At 46.3% G+C, this 17,430-nt stretch overlaps 1 protein-coding gene across 1 annotated transcript in view; it reads left to right on the forward strand.

Moving 5' to 3' along the window:
* Window positions 1-15,623, forward strand: part of WTIP (WT1 interacting protein) — a 60,267-nt gene extending 44,644 nt beyond the window's left edge. Inside the window, exons 4-8 of the mRNA XM_089662367.1 lie at window positions 953-1,015; window positions 4,328-4,458; window positions 5,837-5,888; window positions 7,610-7,678; window positions 10,193-15,623. Of these exons, the coding sequence (XP_089518493.1) occupies window positions 953-1,015; window positions 4,328-4,458; window positions 5,837-5,888; window positions 7,610-7,678; window positions 10,193-10,348 (471 nt within the window). The 3' untranslated portion in view covers window positions 10,349-15,623. The remainder of the gene's footprint in view (window positions 1-952; window positions 1,016-4,327; window positions 4,459-5,836; window positions 5,889-7,609; window positions 7,679-10,192) is intronic.
* Window positions 15,624-17,430: the final 1,807 nt, after the last annotated feature.

Here is a 17,430-nt window from a genome sequence, read left to right on the forward strand (position 1 = left end):
GTTTTTGTCCCGTTTTCTGAAAGTGCACCAAAGATGCAGCGTGCCGGACTTAAGGTACGCTTTCAGAAAAAAAAACGGACAACCTGAGGGTTAAGTCAGTGGAACCACGGGTAAAACGCGCAAAAATCGCAGATACACCCACGCTGCGGCCAAACTGCAGTGCGGCAGTGTGAATCCGTTCTTAAGTGCAGCTCAACCATGGAGTACTGTGAGCCCAGCCTGTGTGATGTAGCACCCTCTGGCGGGGGGGGGGGGGGGGGGGTATGGGTGTAACTGACAGGTTGGGAGATTTACTAAGACTGGAGCACTCAGAATCTGGTACAGTTGTGCATGGCAGCCAATCCGCTAATAACCTCAGCTTGTCCAATTAAGCTTTGGTGATAAAACCTGGAAGCTGATTGGTTTCTATGTAGAGCTGCACCAGATTTTGCACTCTCCAGTTTTAGTAAATAACCCCATAGTGACATTCTGCCCCAAAAGATAGAGGTCTTCTGTATTTATGTCTTAGTGTGACAACACTGCTCCTCCACAAAAACACTAGTGAGCCGGGGTTGTCACCCTAGGAGAGGAACTGTTACTGGCATGATCCCCAAATGAAAATGAAGGGGAAGAAAATACTGAAAAGGTAAAAACGAATGCAGCCAACACATCTAAAGACTGGTAAACTGTTTTGGGTTTGACATAGGCCAGGGGTAGTAAACTGTGGTAAAACTTCAAATCCCATCATGCCTCACTTCTGGGCGTTAAGTCTGTTATGCAATGTTTCATGGGACTTGTAGTTCTACAACCGCTCGAAGGCTGCTCACCCATGACAATACTGTGACAACAATATTCCTAATGCTCTTTGGAAGAGGCCATTTTCAATTTCGGGGAGGATGTGGTTCTCGGTTCGAATTGTACACTCATCTATCCCCTTTCCCCCATCCCTGATTTTCTCCTCTTCTCTTTGCAGTATTCCGGCTTCCAGCAGACAGCAGACAAATGTTTTGTGTGCGGCCATCTTATCATGGAAATGGTGAGTGCAGTTCCTGCTATTTACATGTCTCTGCTCAGGGTAGTTGGATGTGAATAACCCCACTTTGTTCCCGCCCACAAGGACTCGCAAATTCCAGCAATCCCACTTCTAAAGGCACAAAGCGCTGCTCCATCAATACCTCCAAACTGTCTTTGATCTCTCACTCTTGTGAGGACGTGCGTTCACTGAGAGTGCCATGATGAGCCCAACAATGCTGTGACTCTATGGGGGAGATTTATCAAAACTGGAGCACTCGGAATCTGGTGCAGATGTGCATGGTTTCCTCCTAGATTGTAAGCTCTAATGAGCGGGGCCCTCGGTTTCCTATTGTACCAAATTGTATTGTCACTGTAATGTCTACCATCATTTTGTAAAGCGCTGCGCAAACTGTTGGCGCTATATAAATTCTGTATAATAATAATGGGAGCCAATCCGCTTTTAACTTCAGCTTGTTCAATTATTATTATTATACAGGATTTATATGGCGCCAGCGCTTTACATTATAGTGGGAGACAATACAGTTCAATACAAGAGGGAATTGAGGGCCCTGCTCCTTGGAGCTTACAATCTAGGATTTTTTCAATTAAGCTTTCACAATTAAAAAAAAAAAAAAAAAGAAGAAGCTGATTGGTTTCTATGCAAAACTGCACCGGATTTTTCACGCTCCAGTTTTAGTAAATCAAAGCCTATGAGTCCTGATAATGTGTGCTGATGCCAGCTAGCTGCAGCAGGCCCCTTAAATCTGAATACGGGCTCTGTACATTATGTAGCAAAAGTGATTATATCCCTTTAAGGAAAGAAAACAAATCTTCCCCCTCCAGGCGCTGCAGACATGTTGTGATCGTGAACGGTGTGAATTGAGTGGCGCATACTTCCTCCGAAGCTGTGAATCAGTGCGCTAATCCCCCCCACCGACGTCCCATGCTGGCAGGCTCAGCACCGCGTCTCTCACAAGTTTCCTGTACATGCGTGGACATGTCCGCCTGCAGCTTTGGCTGCTGTTTATGTCTGTGCGGCATGCGAGGAGCGACGTCGTGTCTTTTGTGCCTTTATCTCATCCTGCCAAGCACGGCCCGAGGCATTTTAACCGCCACCAGCTCCGTGTCAGCGTTTAGTCACGGTCGTGTGAAGACGCGCTGCCTCTCGCCGGCGGGGATGTTTGTTCTTGTATTTTAGTGACTATCTTATTTCATATCAACACGGTCCGGCATTGAATACCTTCCCCGGACTACAGACACAGCCCACTATCAGGGATCTCTCCCCTCTACCCCAAGAATGGTTGGGCGACCCATTACTGGGTGTCATTAAACAGACACAACTCAAACAACACATGCATGTCTAGATGATTAAATCTGACCCCCGGCTTTCTCTTCAGTCTTTCAGTTGTACCAACTCCTCTCCTGGACTGAAGTGGCTTACTTTGATTTCACTGCACACTATGAGCTTCTCACAATGTGCATTAGAAGCTGCAAGTCAGAGCCCATCCCACTCCCAGCATTGCCTAGCTTTCTTCCCCAGCCTCACTCTCCCTGGCTGCCTTCCCCCTTTTTGATTCAGTCCTTTCAATTATGAAGGCTCAGCTCACAAGTGGGTGTTATCTAGGGTGGCCTGCATGCATATACAGCTTTCCCAGGAACTCCCACTCCTCCAGACATCCACTCAAGGCATTTTGATTAGGGATGCACCGATACTAAGCATTTTCACAAGTGCGGATAAAAATACTCCTGATACCCAAGCCGATACTGCGGTGCAATTTGCGTCCATGCAAAATGTATGGAGGCAGATTGCACTGCAAAGAATAGCATGCTCTTTGAATAGGAATGCTGTTGTCCAAATCACATGTGGTTTTCCTACTGCTCCTGTGAGAATCCAGGCTGGTCATAACCACAGGAGTGGTGTGGGAATCTTCCCTGCATGGATCCTATGCTGACTGGGAGAGTACGGCGTTTGGGGATGTATACACTGGTGTCAGCTATCAGGCGAAGGATGGCGGCAGATGCTCCGGATTCTCAGCTGTAGGAGAGGAAAGAACACCATGGGATTTGAAATTCCCGTGGCTTTCTCTCCTCTCCTTGCAGGGATGACCGTATGGGCTAGACAGCTTCTGATTGGTCAGCACAGTGATGGTGGTGACCAATCAAAAGTTGCTAGGCCTGTGCGGTCATCCCTGCAAGGAGAGGAGAGAAAGCTGTGGGGATTTCAAATCCCACAGCTTTCTCTCCTCTTCTACAGCTGAGAATCTGGAACGTTGCCGTGGCTTTCTCTCCTCTCCTACAGCTGAGAATCCAGAGCATCTGCCTCCATCCTCTGATGGCCAACACCAAGGTATACATTCCCACACTCTCTTCTCTCCAACTGTCCGCTCAGCATGGAATTTGTGCAGGGAGGATTCCCACACAGCTCATGTGTGAACTCCTGCTATGACAAGCCTGGGTTCACGCAGGAGCAATGGGGAAACCGCATGTAATTGAGCCAGGAATACTATTCCTGTTCAAAATCGCATGCTATTCTTTGCAGTGCAATTTGTGTCCATACATTTTTGTATGCAAATGCACTGCAAAGTATCTGTATTGGCGAGTACTTGACCGAAAGTATTGGTACTCCTGCTCGCCGTTCAAAAAATGGTATCTGTGCATCCCCAGTTTTGATATTTGCATAACTCCTCCCAAGAACCAGCCCACTTCTTGTATTGGCAAGCTTTTCTGAGCCCATTAAAGGACAGCCAAAATTCCTCAGCCCTGATGAAGGGGTTTGTTCGGCCCCCGAAATATGTTGTTGTTTTTTTCTACTATGAACCAGTTTTATTGCTACTATTACCACCTTAGTCCTTATGCAGCAGTGACTACCGCTCCCCTTATTTTCTGTCCTGCTGTCACAGGGATAGTAAGGCAGGCTATAGATGTGATTTTCCTTCCTGCAGCCTGTGGAAAATTGCTTGAATCCGTACCGCAGCCATATTGTGTTCTGCCACGCAGTAATCGCATGTGAAAAATTTGACAGGGCGGTTGTACCGAAGTTTGATCTATGGATCGACTTCAGTACAACCAACGTGCCCATAGATGGATCAAATCTTGGCCGGTCCTTCTGAACAATACATCTATGGCTGATTTAAGTCAGCTGTGATCTCCCTAACAGGCAGTTTAGCTCTTGGGCCTCTAGTTTTGACTGGAGTTGGGCTTTAATGTGTAGATATGTAATTACCAGGAATTCCTGTGGCTTCTCCACCCTTTTAGATGAGCCATTACATCATGTGATCCACTTGCCTAGCCCCGGGCTGCCTTCATTCATATTAACCTGTCTGTCTCTTTTCAGATCTTGCAGGCCCTGGGGAAATCGTACCATCCTGGCTGCTTCCGCTGCGTGGTGTGTAACGAGTGCCTGGATGGCGTCCCCTTTACTGTAGACGTGGAGAACAACATTTACTGCGTCAAAGATTATCACACGTAAGGTCAATCCTGCTGACCGCAGGGAGCAAGAGGAGAGAGTGTGGGTGGGGAGGGTTCAGGCCCTATGAAACTCTGCTGGGCAAACGCCATATTTACATGGTACAGCTCTTAGTGAATGACCCTTCCCCAGCTGAGTGTTTGACGCTCTGATAACCTTTTGGCCAGTTCTGAACACTGACCTTTTCCATCCCTTATGATCTCATGATGGGGAACCTGGTCAATTGATTGCTTTATTATTATAGCACCATCATTTACTGGATGGAAACCAGCAGGAGTGATACATAGAAATGAGTACACAAAACCTTTCCAATGACAAGTGCGTACAACTGAATAGCAAAAACACATTATCAATAATACAGGAGACAGAGCTTATGTTCACAGCAATCTGAAGAGAAAAAAAAATCAAGGAAGAGGTAATGGAATGAGTATGCTATATATAAAGTAACAGTGTGTATCTTGTCAAATAGAGGAGGAAGCAGTGCTGGCTCAGTAAGTTGTCTATAAGGTGACATTGCATGAGGATGAGGAAGCTGTGAATCTGTAATCTTTATAGAAGTTGGCAGTGTGTGTCTTGTCAGGTAGTGAAGGAGGAAGCATTGCTGATCGATAAATTATATATGAGGAGTCAGGTAGAGGAAGAAGTAGTACTGGCTCAGTAAGTTGTCCATAAGGTGACTGTCCATGTCTTCTCATATGAAGGAGGAAGTAGTGCTGGCTCAGTAAGCTGTATATAAGGTGACCGTGTGCTCCTTGTCAGATGGCGGAGGAGGCAGCAGTACTGGATAAGTAGTAAGCTATCTGTAAGGTGACCTGTGTATGTCTTCTCAGATAAGAGGAGGAGGAAGCAGTGCTGGATCAGTAATCTCTATATAAGGTGAGCGTTCATGTCTTATCAGTTCAGGAGGAAGCAGTGCTGGATCAGTAAGCTATATATAATAGTGTGTGTCTTGTCCGCTTATGGAGGAGGAAGCCATGCTGGACAAGTAAGCTGTATATAAGGCAAGAGTGTGCGTTATGTCAAATAGTAGAGGAGTAAACCGCTCTGGATCAGTAATCTGTATATAAGGTGACAGTGTGTGTCTTGCAAGGTAGTGGAGGAGGAAGCAGTGCTAGGTCAATGACTAAAGTGAATGTATTGAGCTCTTTCACCATCCTGGTCTTTCACATGAATTGTCCAGAATGACCATTGTGCATGATGACCTCAGACTGACTACATCTATGCCATATATGGGAGGATGTACATGTCTAACATCTCCTCCTGTATGGCTGTGTTTGCAAAAAAAAACCATTCAGATGTGAATTTTATTCCACAAATTCTGTGTATTTTTGTATTCATTGTGTGCTGTTTTTTTTTTTTTTTTTTTTTTCCCCGCAGAGTTTTTGCACCTAAATGTGCCTCATGCAACCAGCCGATTCTGCCGGCACAGGTAATTGTCGGAGTTCCTCCTTACTTTCCATACTTTTGATGCTGTCTGCATGCCCAGACTGCTGTCAGTCCAATTTTCAGTCTCCTAGGTAACAGTCAGATTGTGTCTAGAATGGGGATTTTATCCATGGTATTGGCCTCTGATTGGCTGCTGGAAGACACCAGTGTAAGGACTGTGTAGAGTTTCGCCATCTCTGCATCCCCAGCTGAGCCGTGCTCACCCCAGAGACCCCACCCAACCTGAGACTGGCATGTGAACGGGCTCCCACCTCATATCTGATCCGTCACGGCTCTGACGTCACTGGCTGTGTTTATGTTGGACGCTGTGCCATCGGCTAATTATAACGCGCTGTTTCCCAGGAATATATTTCCCGAGCCGGCCGTCCCCAGGGACTCTAACAACACACAGATTCCATGGGAAGAAGAGTGAAGCATGCTGGTCCTTCCTGCCGGGAGTTGACATGTGACACGATTAAAGGGACTGTCCTCCTGGGTGCTGATGTGACTTGCTTAAAGGGAAATTTTCCTTTGAGTGCGAACACATGACTTGCTTAAAGGGACAGTCCCCCTAGTGCTGGGATCATATTTATGTTTGGGTAGAGTCACAACCTGCTTAAAGGTACAGTCCCCAAAGGCTGATATTTGACCTGCTTAAAGGGACAATACCCCGAATACTAAGATCCCCTTTACATCTGGGTAAAATTACAACCTGCTTAAAGGGACAGCCCCCCAAGTGTTGGGATCTAATTTGTGTCCATGAGAAGGACAGTGAAGAATGCTCCTTCCTTTTGGACTTGACATTTGATCTGCTTAAAGGGACAGCCCCCCCGAGTGCTTAGATCCCATTTATGTCAGGGGAATGCCCCTTTAAGCAGGTTGTGACTCTACCCAGACACTCGGGGGTGGGGGGGGATGTGGACTGGCCCTTTTAAGCAGATCACAGGTCAGCTCCAAAACGAAGGTCAGCATGCCCCACTCTCCATCTCATGGGCACAAGTGGGATCTCAGCACTTTGGGGACTGCCCCTTTAAGCAGGTCATGACTCTGCCCATGCATAATTGGGATCTCAGTGCCTGGGAGACGGTCCTTTAAAGCAGGTAACACATCAGCACTCGGGAAATGTCCCTTTAAGCAGTTGTGACTCTACCCAGGGTGCTGATGTGTTCCCTTCTGAAAAGGACAGTCCCCTGGGACCCCATCTGTGCCCATGACAAAGGGAGTGAGAAATGCTGACGCTTCTTGTTGGAGCTGACATGTGATCTGCTTGAAGGGACAGGTGTAAACCCCCGCCCCCCCCCCCCCCCCCCCCCCCCCGGGCTGAGATTCCATTTGTTGTGTTTGTGTAGGGTCACGCAGTAGCTTACATCTTTCTTCCAGATTGTCTTTGGTCTGACTCCTCTCGCTGCATTCCCCGTAAATAAAAAATCCCGCAGGGAGAGTATTGCTTTTGTATTTGCGGTACAGGAGTCCCAGAGAGGCAGAGGAAGCTGGTTTGGTTCTGTGATGAGCAGATCTCTTTCCTCTCTGCCTCCTGTTAGTGTTTCACAATCACCTGGACGTTTTGCCAAATGTTTCTGTAGTGGTGGTTAGCGCTGGGGGAGGGGCCAGGAATTTTAGTCTACTGAATGTGGATGGCTGTGTGGCCTTCAATTGAGAAATGATTTTGGAATGTTGGGGGAGGGGCTTGCTCCATCATGTGTTTACCTGTGTTTTCTATTGCAGGGTTCAGAGGAGACCATCCGTGTGGTGTCCATGGACAAAGATTACCACGTGGAGTGTTATCACTGTGAGGTGAGTTGGATGGAGGGGAGAGTTAATCATCACCCGGAGAAGGTCATCCGTCTGCTTCAGATTTTTCTCCTGTTTTGTGCATTTTCATCGCTTAAAGCGGAACCATACTTGCCTTCTCTCCAGCTCTGCCATGTCCTGGAGCTCCATGCCACACGCTAACATCTTCAGGGCATCAATCCTCTGAATTTCCATTGGCCAGGCCGAGCTGTCTTTACTCCCATGCATGCACGGGAGTCCAGTCATCTTGGCATTGCTGAAATTGTTCACTGAGCTGCATGTGCGGAAGGCAGGTAAGTAACTTTAATGCAGAAGAAACCTAGTAGGTGTTTTAATACATTAAAAAGCCTGCCTGATCACATTTTGTTTTCACTTTAACGTCAAGCAAACATCTACATACATAGTTGAAATGCATATATGGGGATTCTGTACATCAAGTCCTCAGATTTGCACAACTCTGCCACATAGCACAGCCTTGTCTGGAATGGCTGGAGACCTGATTTTCTGCAGTTTTGTATCACTTAAAGGTCTTGTCCCTCCCCCAGCCGGTGATTGACAGTGAAAGGAGAAGCAGAAGACTGATGAGCTCATCTTTGTCAGTCTGCTCTCTCTTCCTATCCGCATGCTCACTGCACTGCAGCACACCTAAGTGGCTACTTGTGCTGCTTTTCCCTAAAGGATGGTCGCTGTGACATAATAGATAATTTGTCGCACATTCACTGTCGGAATTACTCTCTCTGCATCACCAATATGGGCAATTCAGGAAAGGTCTTCTCATAGCTGAGCTTCTCCATGCCCTATTAGTTGTCACACCTCTGCAGTCCTGTTTGTGGACTGGAGAACATTGTCTGGCTTGCACTTTGTTCAGGATGATGACAGGCATGCAATCTTACATTGTATCTCTCTATTTCCCATCCAATCAATGTTTATAAACAATGTAACTTTGTATCTCTATCTCCTATCTGAACAATGTTTATGAATGTGTTTTTTGCCTTTTTTTTTTTTTTTTTTAAACAGTAGCAGCTGTTAGTGTTGTATTTACACATCAACTCTGGGCTGTCATCTTGACAGTTGGGAATTGTCAGCAAGTGTGAGGTGGGGAATGGCAGTGGGGTAGAGGGACAGGATATAATACATACTCCCTGTGTACTTCCATAAAGATTTTGGGTGTGTGCCAGAAGTGTTAAGTGTGTGTGCATGGTTTTTTTTTTTTGTTTTTTTTTTTTTATCTTGAACCACTCGCTCTCCTGATGATCTACCCCCCTCCTTCCTAACCAGGCCATTTTATGCGTTACGGCGATGCGTTACTTTAACTTAACGCAGTCATGCAGCGCTGCTCTCAAATACAAATAAAATTTACGACCTTTTTTCCCACCAATTGAGCTTTTGGTGATATTTGATCATGTCTGCATTTTTTATTTTTTGCTCTATAAAAAAAAGACCAACAATTTTGAGAAAAAAACAATATTTTTGACTTTTTGCTATTAAACATGTCCAGTAAAACAATTTAAAAATCTAATTTCGTCATAAATTTAGGCCGTAATGTATTCTGCTCCATGTCTTTGCTAAAAAAAAATCTCAATATGTGTAAATGAATTGGTTTATGTGAAAGTTAGAGTTTACAAATGGTGGTATAGATACTGGAATTTTTTTTTTTTCTTTTCAATTTGTAATGGCGGTGATCAGCGACTTATAGTGGCACTGTGGCGGGCATTCTGACACTGGGGGGGAACTGACTTTGTGCCACAGACATCCCCAGTGACACCAATACAGTGACCAGTACTAAAAAAAAAAAAAAAAGCACTGACACTACTAATGGCACTGGGCAGGAAGGGGCGATCAAAGGGTTGTGTGCAGGGAGTGTTTTACTGGGAGGGTGGTGTGTGTGGGCCTTACTTTAGTTACACTGCTCTGGATGGCTGTGTTGTGCACAGCCATCCAGAGCAGTGTGCCCGAGCTGACAGGGAGGACGACTGTTAGTAAACAAAGCAGTGCTCCTCCCTGTCGGAGATGCTCGGTAATCACCGGCCGGGACCCGGTGATTGACAACCGCTGCCGCGAATGGCAGCACGGGTAAGGTGCATGCCCCCTACCCACTAATACAAAATCACACGTGTGTGTGTGTGTGTGTGTGTGTGTGTGTGTGTGTGTGTTTTTTTGCGCACCCCTGCCGCCTTGTAGCAGTATATCTGCTATAGGGTGGTTAATATGGGTGGAGAAAATTTCAGTCAGGTTTCTGTTGCAATCTGTGCTTCTTCACTTTCTGTCCTGGAGGGTAAACAGGAATTGAAAGGAAATCTCTTGTCACTAGAATAGGTGTCTCCATTCTCAGATTTCCCCACATCTCCTGTTCTGGTGACACCTATAAGATTCTGGATTTTTTATAACTTTGTTTCCATGCCATTGGTCACCAGTACACATCCCTGAATTAGAAATGTGTAATGTTTGTCCCCAGACTCTCTATAAAGCTCCGCACCTGGTGATCATCACTGACACCATCTCTGTCTCTCCCAACAGGACTGTCACCTGCAGCTGAACGATGAGGAAGGTCACCGCTGCTACCCCCTGGACGGGCACCTTCTGTGCCACAGTTGTCACATCCGCCGTATAAACGTCACCATGCCTCAGCCTCCTCACCCCTCCAGCTATCCCATGCACGTCACGGAACTCTGAAACGCTGGAGAGGCAGGAAGAGGAAAACAGAGACTGCTTGCCCATCTACCCGTACCGTGTGTAAACAATCCGGGAGGGGGGCAGGGGGCTGCCAAGGGGCACCGCCAACCCTCTCAGGGTGACGCCAACACTGGACCCCCTTAACGAAAGTGCCATTAACTCGCGGCCCATCCGCCGCAATCCGTACATAAAGCTGAATCGCGTCACCACCATTATTTATTGCCTTTTCAGTTAGTGTTGCGCCGCGGGGGAGGCCGGGGATCTGCATAGTGTAGAACGTAGCGGCAGTATTAGCACTTAATCCACATTAACCCTTTTATGTTACACATCGGAGCGCTGGATGGCAACAGGAACCCTAGATCACATCCTCTGCCCATACATGTGCTGGAGTGGAGGGGGACATGGCCAGAATGACACAACAAGAGTCTGAGATGACCTTCTCCAGCCAAATATGAACTGTGCCAGTATGCTGAAGGGGGCGGGGCCAGACAGAGAAGGCAACAGGAACACAAGATCACATCCTCTGTTCATTCATGAACTGCATCAGTGGAGGGGGTGTGGCAGACAGAAACAAGAACCTGAGATCATATCCTGCGCCCATACATGAACTGCATCAGTGTTCTGGAGTGGAGGGGGTGTGGCCAGACATAGCAACAGGATCCCAAGATCACATCCTCCTCCCGTACATGAACTGCATCAGTGTTCTGGAGTGGAGGGGGTGTGGCCAGACACAGCAACAGGATCCCAAGATCACATCCTCCCGTACATGAACTGCATCAGTGTTCTGGAGTGGAGGGCATGTGGCCAGACACCGCAACAGGATCCCAAGATCACATCCTCCTCCCGTACATGAACTGCATCAGTGTTCTGGAGTGGAGGGGGTGTGGCCAGACACAGCAACAGGATCCCAAGATCACATCCTCCTCCCATACATGAACTGCATCAGTGTTCTGGAGTGGAGGGCATGTGGCCAGACACCGCAACAGGATCCCAAGATCACATCCTCCCGTACATGAACTGCATCAGTGTTCTGGTGTGGAGGGGGTGTGGCCAGTCACAGCAACAGGATCCCAAGATCACATCCTCCTCCCATACATGAACTGCATCAGTGTTCTGGAGTGGAGGGGGTGTGGCCAGTCACAGCAACAGGATCCCAAGATCACATCCTCCTCCCATACATGAACTGCATCAGTGTTCTGGAGTGGAGGGGGTGTGGCCAGACACCGCAACAGGATCCCAAGATCACATCCTCCTCCCATACATGAACTGCATCAGGGTTCTGGCGTGGAGGGGGTGTGGCCAGACACAGTAACAGGATCCCAAGATCACATCCTCCTCCCATACATGAACTGCATCAGTGTTCTGGAACGGAGGGGGTGTGGCCAAATACAGCAACAGGATCCCAAGATCACATCCTCCTCCCATACATGGACTGCATCAGGGTTCTGGCGTGGAGGGGGTGGAGCCAGATGGACACGGCAACAGGAGAACAAGATTACATCCTCTGTAAATACTTGAACTGTGTCGGTGTGCTGTAGGGGAGGGGGCAGGGTCAGGTGCAGTTTGTGAGGGTGTCAGGCACTGCATACCGGCAGACCTGTAATTCAATATCCGGTTGTGTTTTTGTGATGTCATTTCAGTACTTCTGATTGTCTGCGAGGCCATTCGTTTGGACTTTCGATAAAAAACATTCTCACCATCAGAGAAAACCATTAGGCCAAATCATAAAGATTATTTCTGAGCGAATAATCTACACGCCAATGTGTCCAGCAGTATGACGGCACAATCTCCTTTAGATCTACCAAGGACAGTAGTTCTGCCAGTGTAGTGCAGACAGAGCCGCCATTAGAAATCATAGAGCCACATACCTGACAAGGGCCCCACACCCACAACAATGCCCTTGGATAAGCTCTGACTCAATCTCTGCTCATATGCTCCTCCCACCTGTCAGTACAAAGTGACTCTGCGTTGTCACTGTAGTTTAATGGTCTCTGGAACCTTTGTTCAGGTTGGGCAGCCAGACACAGCACCAGGGGCAAAGAGGAACTGACTAGGGCCCCAGCCTGGCAGGTAAGACTCCCTGAACAAAGCTGTGGGTGCTGCACTAGGGCCAGCAGTAGGCAACCCCTTTAGGCCCCCTGCTGACCTATTGAGGCCCAGAATATCCCCCCAACTGGTGACCCTGAATGCAAGGCCTGATTGGATAATGTGAGGAGCAACCTAAACTGTCCAATCTGTACCCAGATTGAATCCGCAAAAATTGGAAATTGAAGACTTTCCATTCAATTGACTGGCGCAGAGAACTTTCAACCAATTAAAATGTATTGATCACTTCTGATTGCTCAAAAATATATCTGTATGCTGGAGAACCGATGATGATACAGATTGATTGTAGGATTGGGTATAAATTGTTTACATTTGTCACGTTCAGCCTTACCACTTGTGTTCTGTTGTCCAAAATTTGCGTTGTTCTGAGATGGATCGCCCATTGCTGTGTGTATGGCCACTGTAAATGTAATTGTATGGTCACATTGTAACGTGTCTGGCCAGCTTTATACGAGCGACCCAGAAACACACAAACTGACCAGTAATCTGTTGGCGGGCTATAGATTTCAGACGCCGCAAGTCATGGGTGGTAGGCAGTGTGCGTTTGTTGGCATGACATACAGTCTCACCAATGTGGTACAGTTGCAGAAATGGGCAATATGAGTGAAACTACGTGGGATCTGTAGGCTGTATTAGTGGCTTATTCACAACTGCTGTAGAAATGCGTGATATGGGCGGAGCCATGTGGAATCTGTAGCGTGTATTGGGGCTTATTCACAACAGCTGCAGAAGTTAGGGGCTGTATTGTAGAGTGCATTGGGGCCTATTTACAATGGCTGCAGATGAAAGTATTTTTTATTTTGGCTGCTTCTCAACATTTTCTTAATTCTGACTTTCAGCTTTGTAAACTTTTTATCAAAAGAGGCAAGAGCTGCAGATCTGGGTGAGCAGAACAAACTTCGGCCCAGTTAAAACGCTGTTCTTTTAGCAACTTTTATCGAATTGGGAGCTTCAAATTTCCTAAGGGTTTTTTGTAATGAGATTACTGGACACCACCTGTGTGCAAGAAAATGTTTACATCCACGAGTCATTTATATCCTCAGATGTGTGTGTCGGCCCTGTAATGCATCCCCAGCAGGCTTCTTCAGGGAGAATCCTCATTCTGAAACCAATCATAACATTGATCAGGAAATGTCATGTGACCCACGAAAGGCACTGCCAGCTCTGCGCTTTTTTATTTATTTCTTTAAATTGATCTAAATCCTTAACAAAAAGGCTCCATGTCCCGCAGGAATCGGGTCTTCAAGCTATCACACACTGTATCTAAAGCCCCCTTTCCTAATGTTTACATTTTTGCTGCATGTTGGTGGGCAGGCAGCTGGAGCAGAGTAGCGTCTATTCTGAGAGTTGGGTAGTTGATGCGCCTCACTCACCATCATGTTATTTCTCACAAACCAGCAATAAATCCATTTTGACCGTTTTCTACAAACATCAAAGTGTTTGTGTTGCAGAAAAGGGATCGAATTGTCTTTTATAAACTGGTGCAACTTTATCTCTGAAAACAGATTTCACAGTGTTGCTGTCATGTAGTATGGAATGAGCAGAGCAGTTACCCAGAACAGCTTTATAAAGTGACCTTTTTTTGTCATCTGAAAACCTGACAAATTCTGAAAGGTTATTGAATTTATACTCCCAACAATTTTTTATTTTAAAGTTTTGGATGGAGTGGGGATTAATTGGGAGCCCCTGTCAGGTTTCATTGTTACCTGGGGGTCTGTGAGAGGGGTTTAACCTCCCTTCTTGTCCCGGAGTCAACAGTTTCACCAGACAGGAAGTGAGGCCAATATCCCAACAAAAATAAAAATGCTATCCCTTCGGGAAATTTGTTTTCTTCCTGTCTGCTAAAACCGTTCTCACTGGAACAGGAAGTGGGGGAAATCTCTGTAACTGAGACCCAGGTAGCAGTAAAAAAAACAAAAAAAAACTCCAGCTAAAACTGAAAATAACTGTAAAGGGTTAGAACTGCTGTCTGACCCCATTGTTGACTTGCCCACATTTCAGATCCAGGTGACACCCAGGGCAGAACTTACTGTATTTCCTCTGGCGGGAGTTCCCCTTCATTAATCCCATCTGATGTCATGTGGATGCTCATTGGTTCATAGGCTGAGCTGGGGGGAGGGGGGGGGGTGTCAGGCGGCAGGCCAATATCCAGATATGAGCCAAGCTCTTTCTGTTTACTGTAGTGCCACAAATTTCCGCATTAGTTCAGCCCAGGACCCTGAGCCCCAGCATGGTCAGTCCAGGAGCCAAATCCCAGCAGGAGGAGATTTCTGGCCTCCAAATACTGGTACAAAGTCAGCCTAGCTCCCAAAAACAATCAGGAGGTCAGCCCCAAAATACCATCAAAAGGTCAGCCAAGACCCCTGAATACAATCTCCAAGTCAGTCCTAGCTTCTGAATACCATTACAAGATCAATCCCAGCCCCCGAATAGTAGCATGAGATCAGCCTTGGCCCTCAAATGCCAGCATAAGCCTCGGTCAGCCCCGGCCCTGAAGGACCATTTCACATACTACATTTCACATAGAGGAAATTTGCAAGCAACCCTTCAATCTTTTAAGTTCCCACGTCTCAGTATTGAGCCCCCCCCGCAGGCGGCACCCCGAACTTTCACATTGTAACTAATATTGTAACGTTAGTATATGCATTGACTTAAATTAAGTTTTCCTTTTTATGAAATATATTTTTAATTTTCTTTGAAAGAATATAGTTTTTGTGTTTTTTTTTTTTTTTTTTTTTTTTTTTCTTTCCGAGAACTTGGACCAACTTTGTAGGAGAGATGTCGTCGCGGCGCCCGCTTTGTATATCGTGAACATCGGAGCGCCCGGCTTTGTATATCATGATCGTAGTTTTTAACAAAGGCGGAAAAAATAAAATTGGATTTAGTTGAACTATTTTTGTATAAATTCTGGCAGGACTCTGAATTGTGCTTCGGTTATTTAGTACCTTAGAACAATTGTGTGTTATTTTTTATTATCTGTGTTCTGATTCTCTCGATTTTTTGTTTTCAGACATAAAAAAAGAAAACTTGGGGAAGTTTTAGATTTATTTATCCGAAGAAGCGATACTGCTGTCACCTTAAGTTATTTAATGTTAAAAGAGACAAAGGAGTCATTTAAACTTTAGTTGTTATAATCTACTTTTTACAATAAAGACCTTTTTGTAGTTGATGTTGCCCTGCGTGTTTTAGGTGGGAAGGGGAAACGTAAAAAACATTGGGGTCTATTTATGTCACATTCTCTGCATGAATGTCAGAAGCGTTTGTGCAAGTGTTGTCAACTCCAACTAGTGGCCAGAATGCAGTATAGTTTTCTTCTTAAGGTATTTCAGAAAACTACACTGCTCAAGAAAATGAAAGGAGCACTTTGAAAACACATCAGATCTCAATGGGGAAAAATATCATGCGGGATATCTATACTGGTATGGACTGGGTAATGTGTTAGGACTGTAAGGATGCCCCATCGTTTGATGGAAATGAAAATTATCAACCTACAGAGGACTGAATTCAAAGACACCCCGAAAATCAAAGTGAAAAAATGATGCGGCAGGCAAGTCCATTTTGGTGAAATGTCATTACAGCAACTCAAAATAGACCTCAGTAGTGTGTATGGCCCCCACGTGCTTGTATGCATGCCTGACAACATTGGGGCATGCTCCTAATGAGACAATGGATGGTGTCCTGGAGTATTTCCTCCCAGATCTGGACCAGGGCATCACTGAACTCCTGGACAGTCTGAGGTACAACCTAGCAGCGTTGGCTGGACCAAAACATGACATCCCAGAGGTGTTCTATTGGATTTAGGTCAGGCGAATGTAGGGGCCATTTAATGGTATAAATTTCTTTAATCTTCCTGGAACTGCCTGCATACTCTCGCCACTAGGCCGGGCATTGTCGTGCACCAGGAGGAACCCAGGACACACCACACCAGCGTAGGGTCTGACAATGGGTCCAAGGATTCCATGCGGATACCTAATGGCAGTCAGGGTGCCATTGTCTAGCCTGTAGAGGTCTGTGTGTCTCTCCATGGATATGCCTCCCCAGACCATCACTGAGCCACCACCAAAACTGTCATGCGGAACGATGCTACAGCTCTCCTTGGCTTCTCTAGACCCTTTCACGTCTGTCACGTGCTCAGGGTGAACTTGCTCTCATCTGTGAAAAGCACAGGGTACCATTGGTGGACCTGCCAATTTTGGTGCACAATGGCAAATGCCAATCCAGCACTATGGGGCCACGCAGTGTGCACAGGGCCCACTAGAGGATGTTGGGCCCTAAGGCCACTCATGAAGTCTGTTTCTGATTGTTTGGTCAGAGACATTCACACCAGTGGCCTGCTGGAGGTCATTTTGTAGGTCTCTGGCAGTGCTCATCCTGTTCTTCCTTGCACAAAGGAGTAGATACCGCTCCTGCTGATGGGTTAAGGACCTTCTACAGAGTTGTCCAGCTCTCCTAGAGTAACTGGCTGTCTCCTGGAATCTCCTCCATGCTCCTGAGAGTGTGCTGGGAGACAGCAAAACTGGCAATGGCACATATTGATGTACCATCCTGGAGGAGTTGGACTGCCTGTGCAACCTCTGTAGGGTCCAGGTATCACCTCATGCTACCAGTAGTGTCACTGACCCTAGCCAAATGCAAAACTAGTGAAAAACGGTCCGAAAAGGTGAGTGGGGAAAAAAATGTCAGTGGCCTCTACTTGTAAAACCATTCCTGTTTTGGGGGTTGTCTCATTGTTGTCCATCTAGTGCACCTGTTGTTAATTTCATTAACACCAAAGCAGCTGAAACTGATTAACAACCTCCTCTGCTATTACCTGACCAGATCAATATCCCAGGAGTTTCATTGACTTTATGCTATACTCTGATTAAAAAGTGTTCCTTTTAATTTTTTGAGCAGTGTATATTGCATTTTGGACACTAGTTGGAGCCAATGCTACAGGGATGAATACATACAGTGAATCTTTGTTAAACGTACACAGA

Source organism: Staurois parvus, unplaced genomic scaffold (assembly GCF_062004578.1).
Source record: "Staurois parvus isolate SC_StPar_1 unplaced genomic scaffold, SC_StPar_1.0 ptg001461l, whole genome shotgun sequence".
In the NCBI taxonomy this organism is placed as follows: Eukaryota; Metazoa; Chordata; class Amphibia; order Anura; family Ranidae; genus Staurois; species Staurois parvus.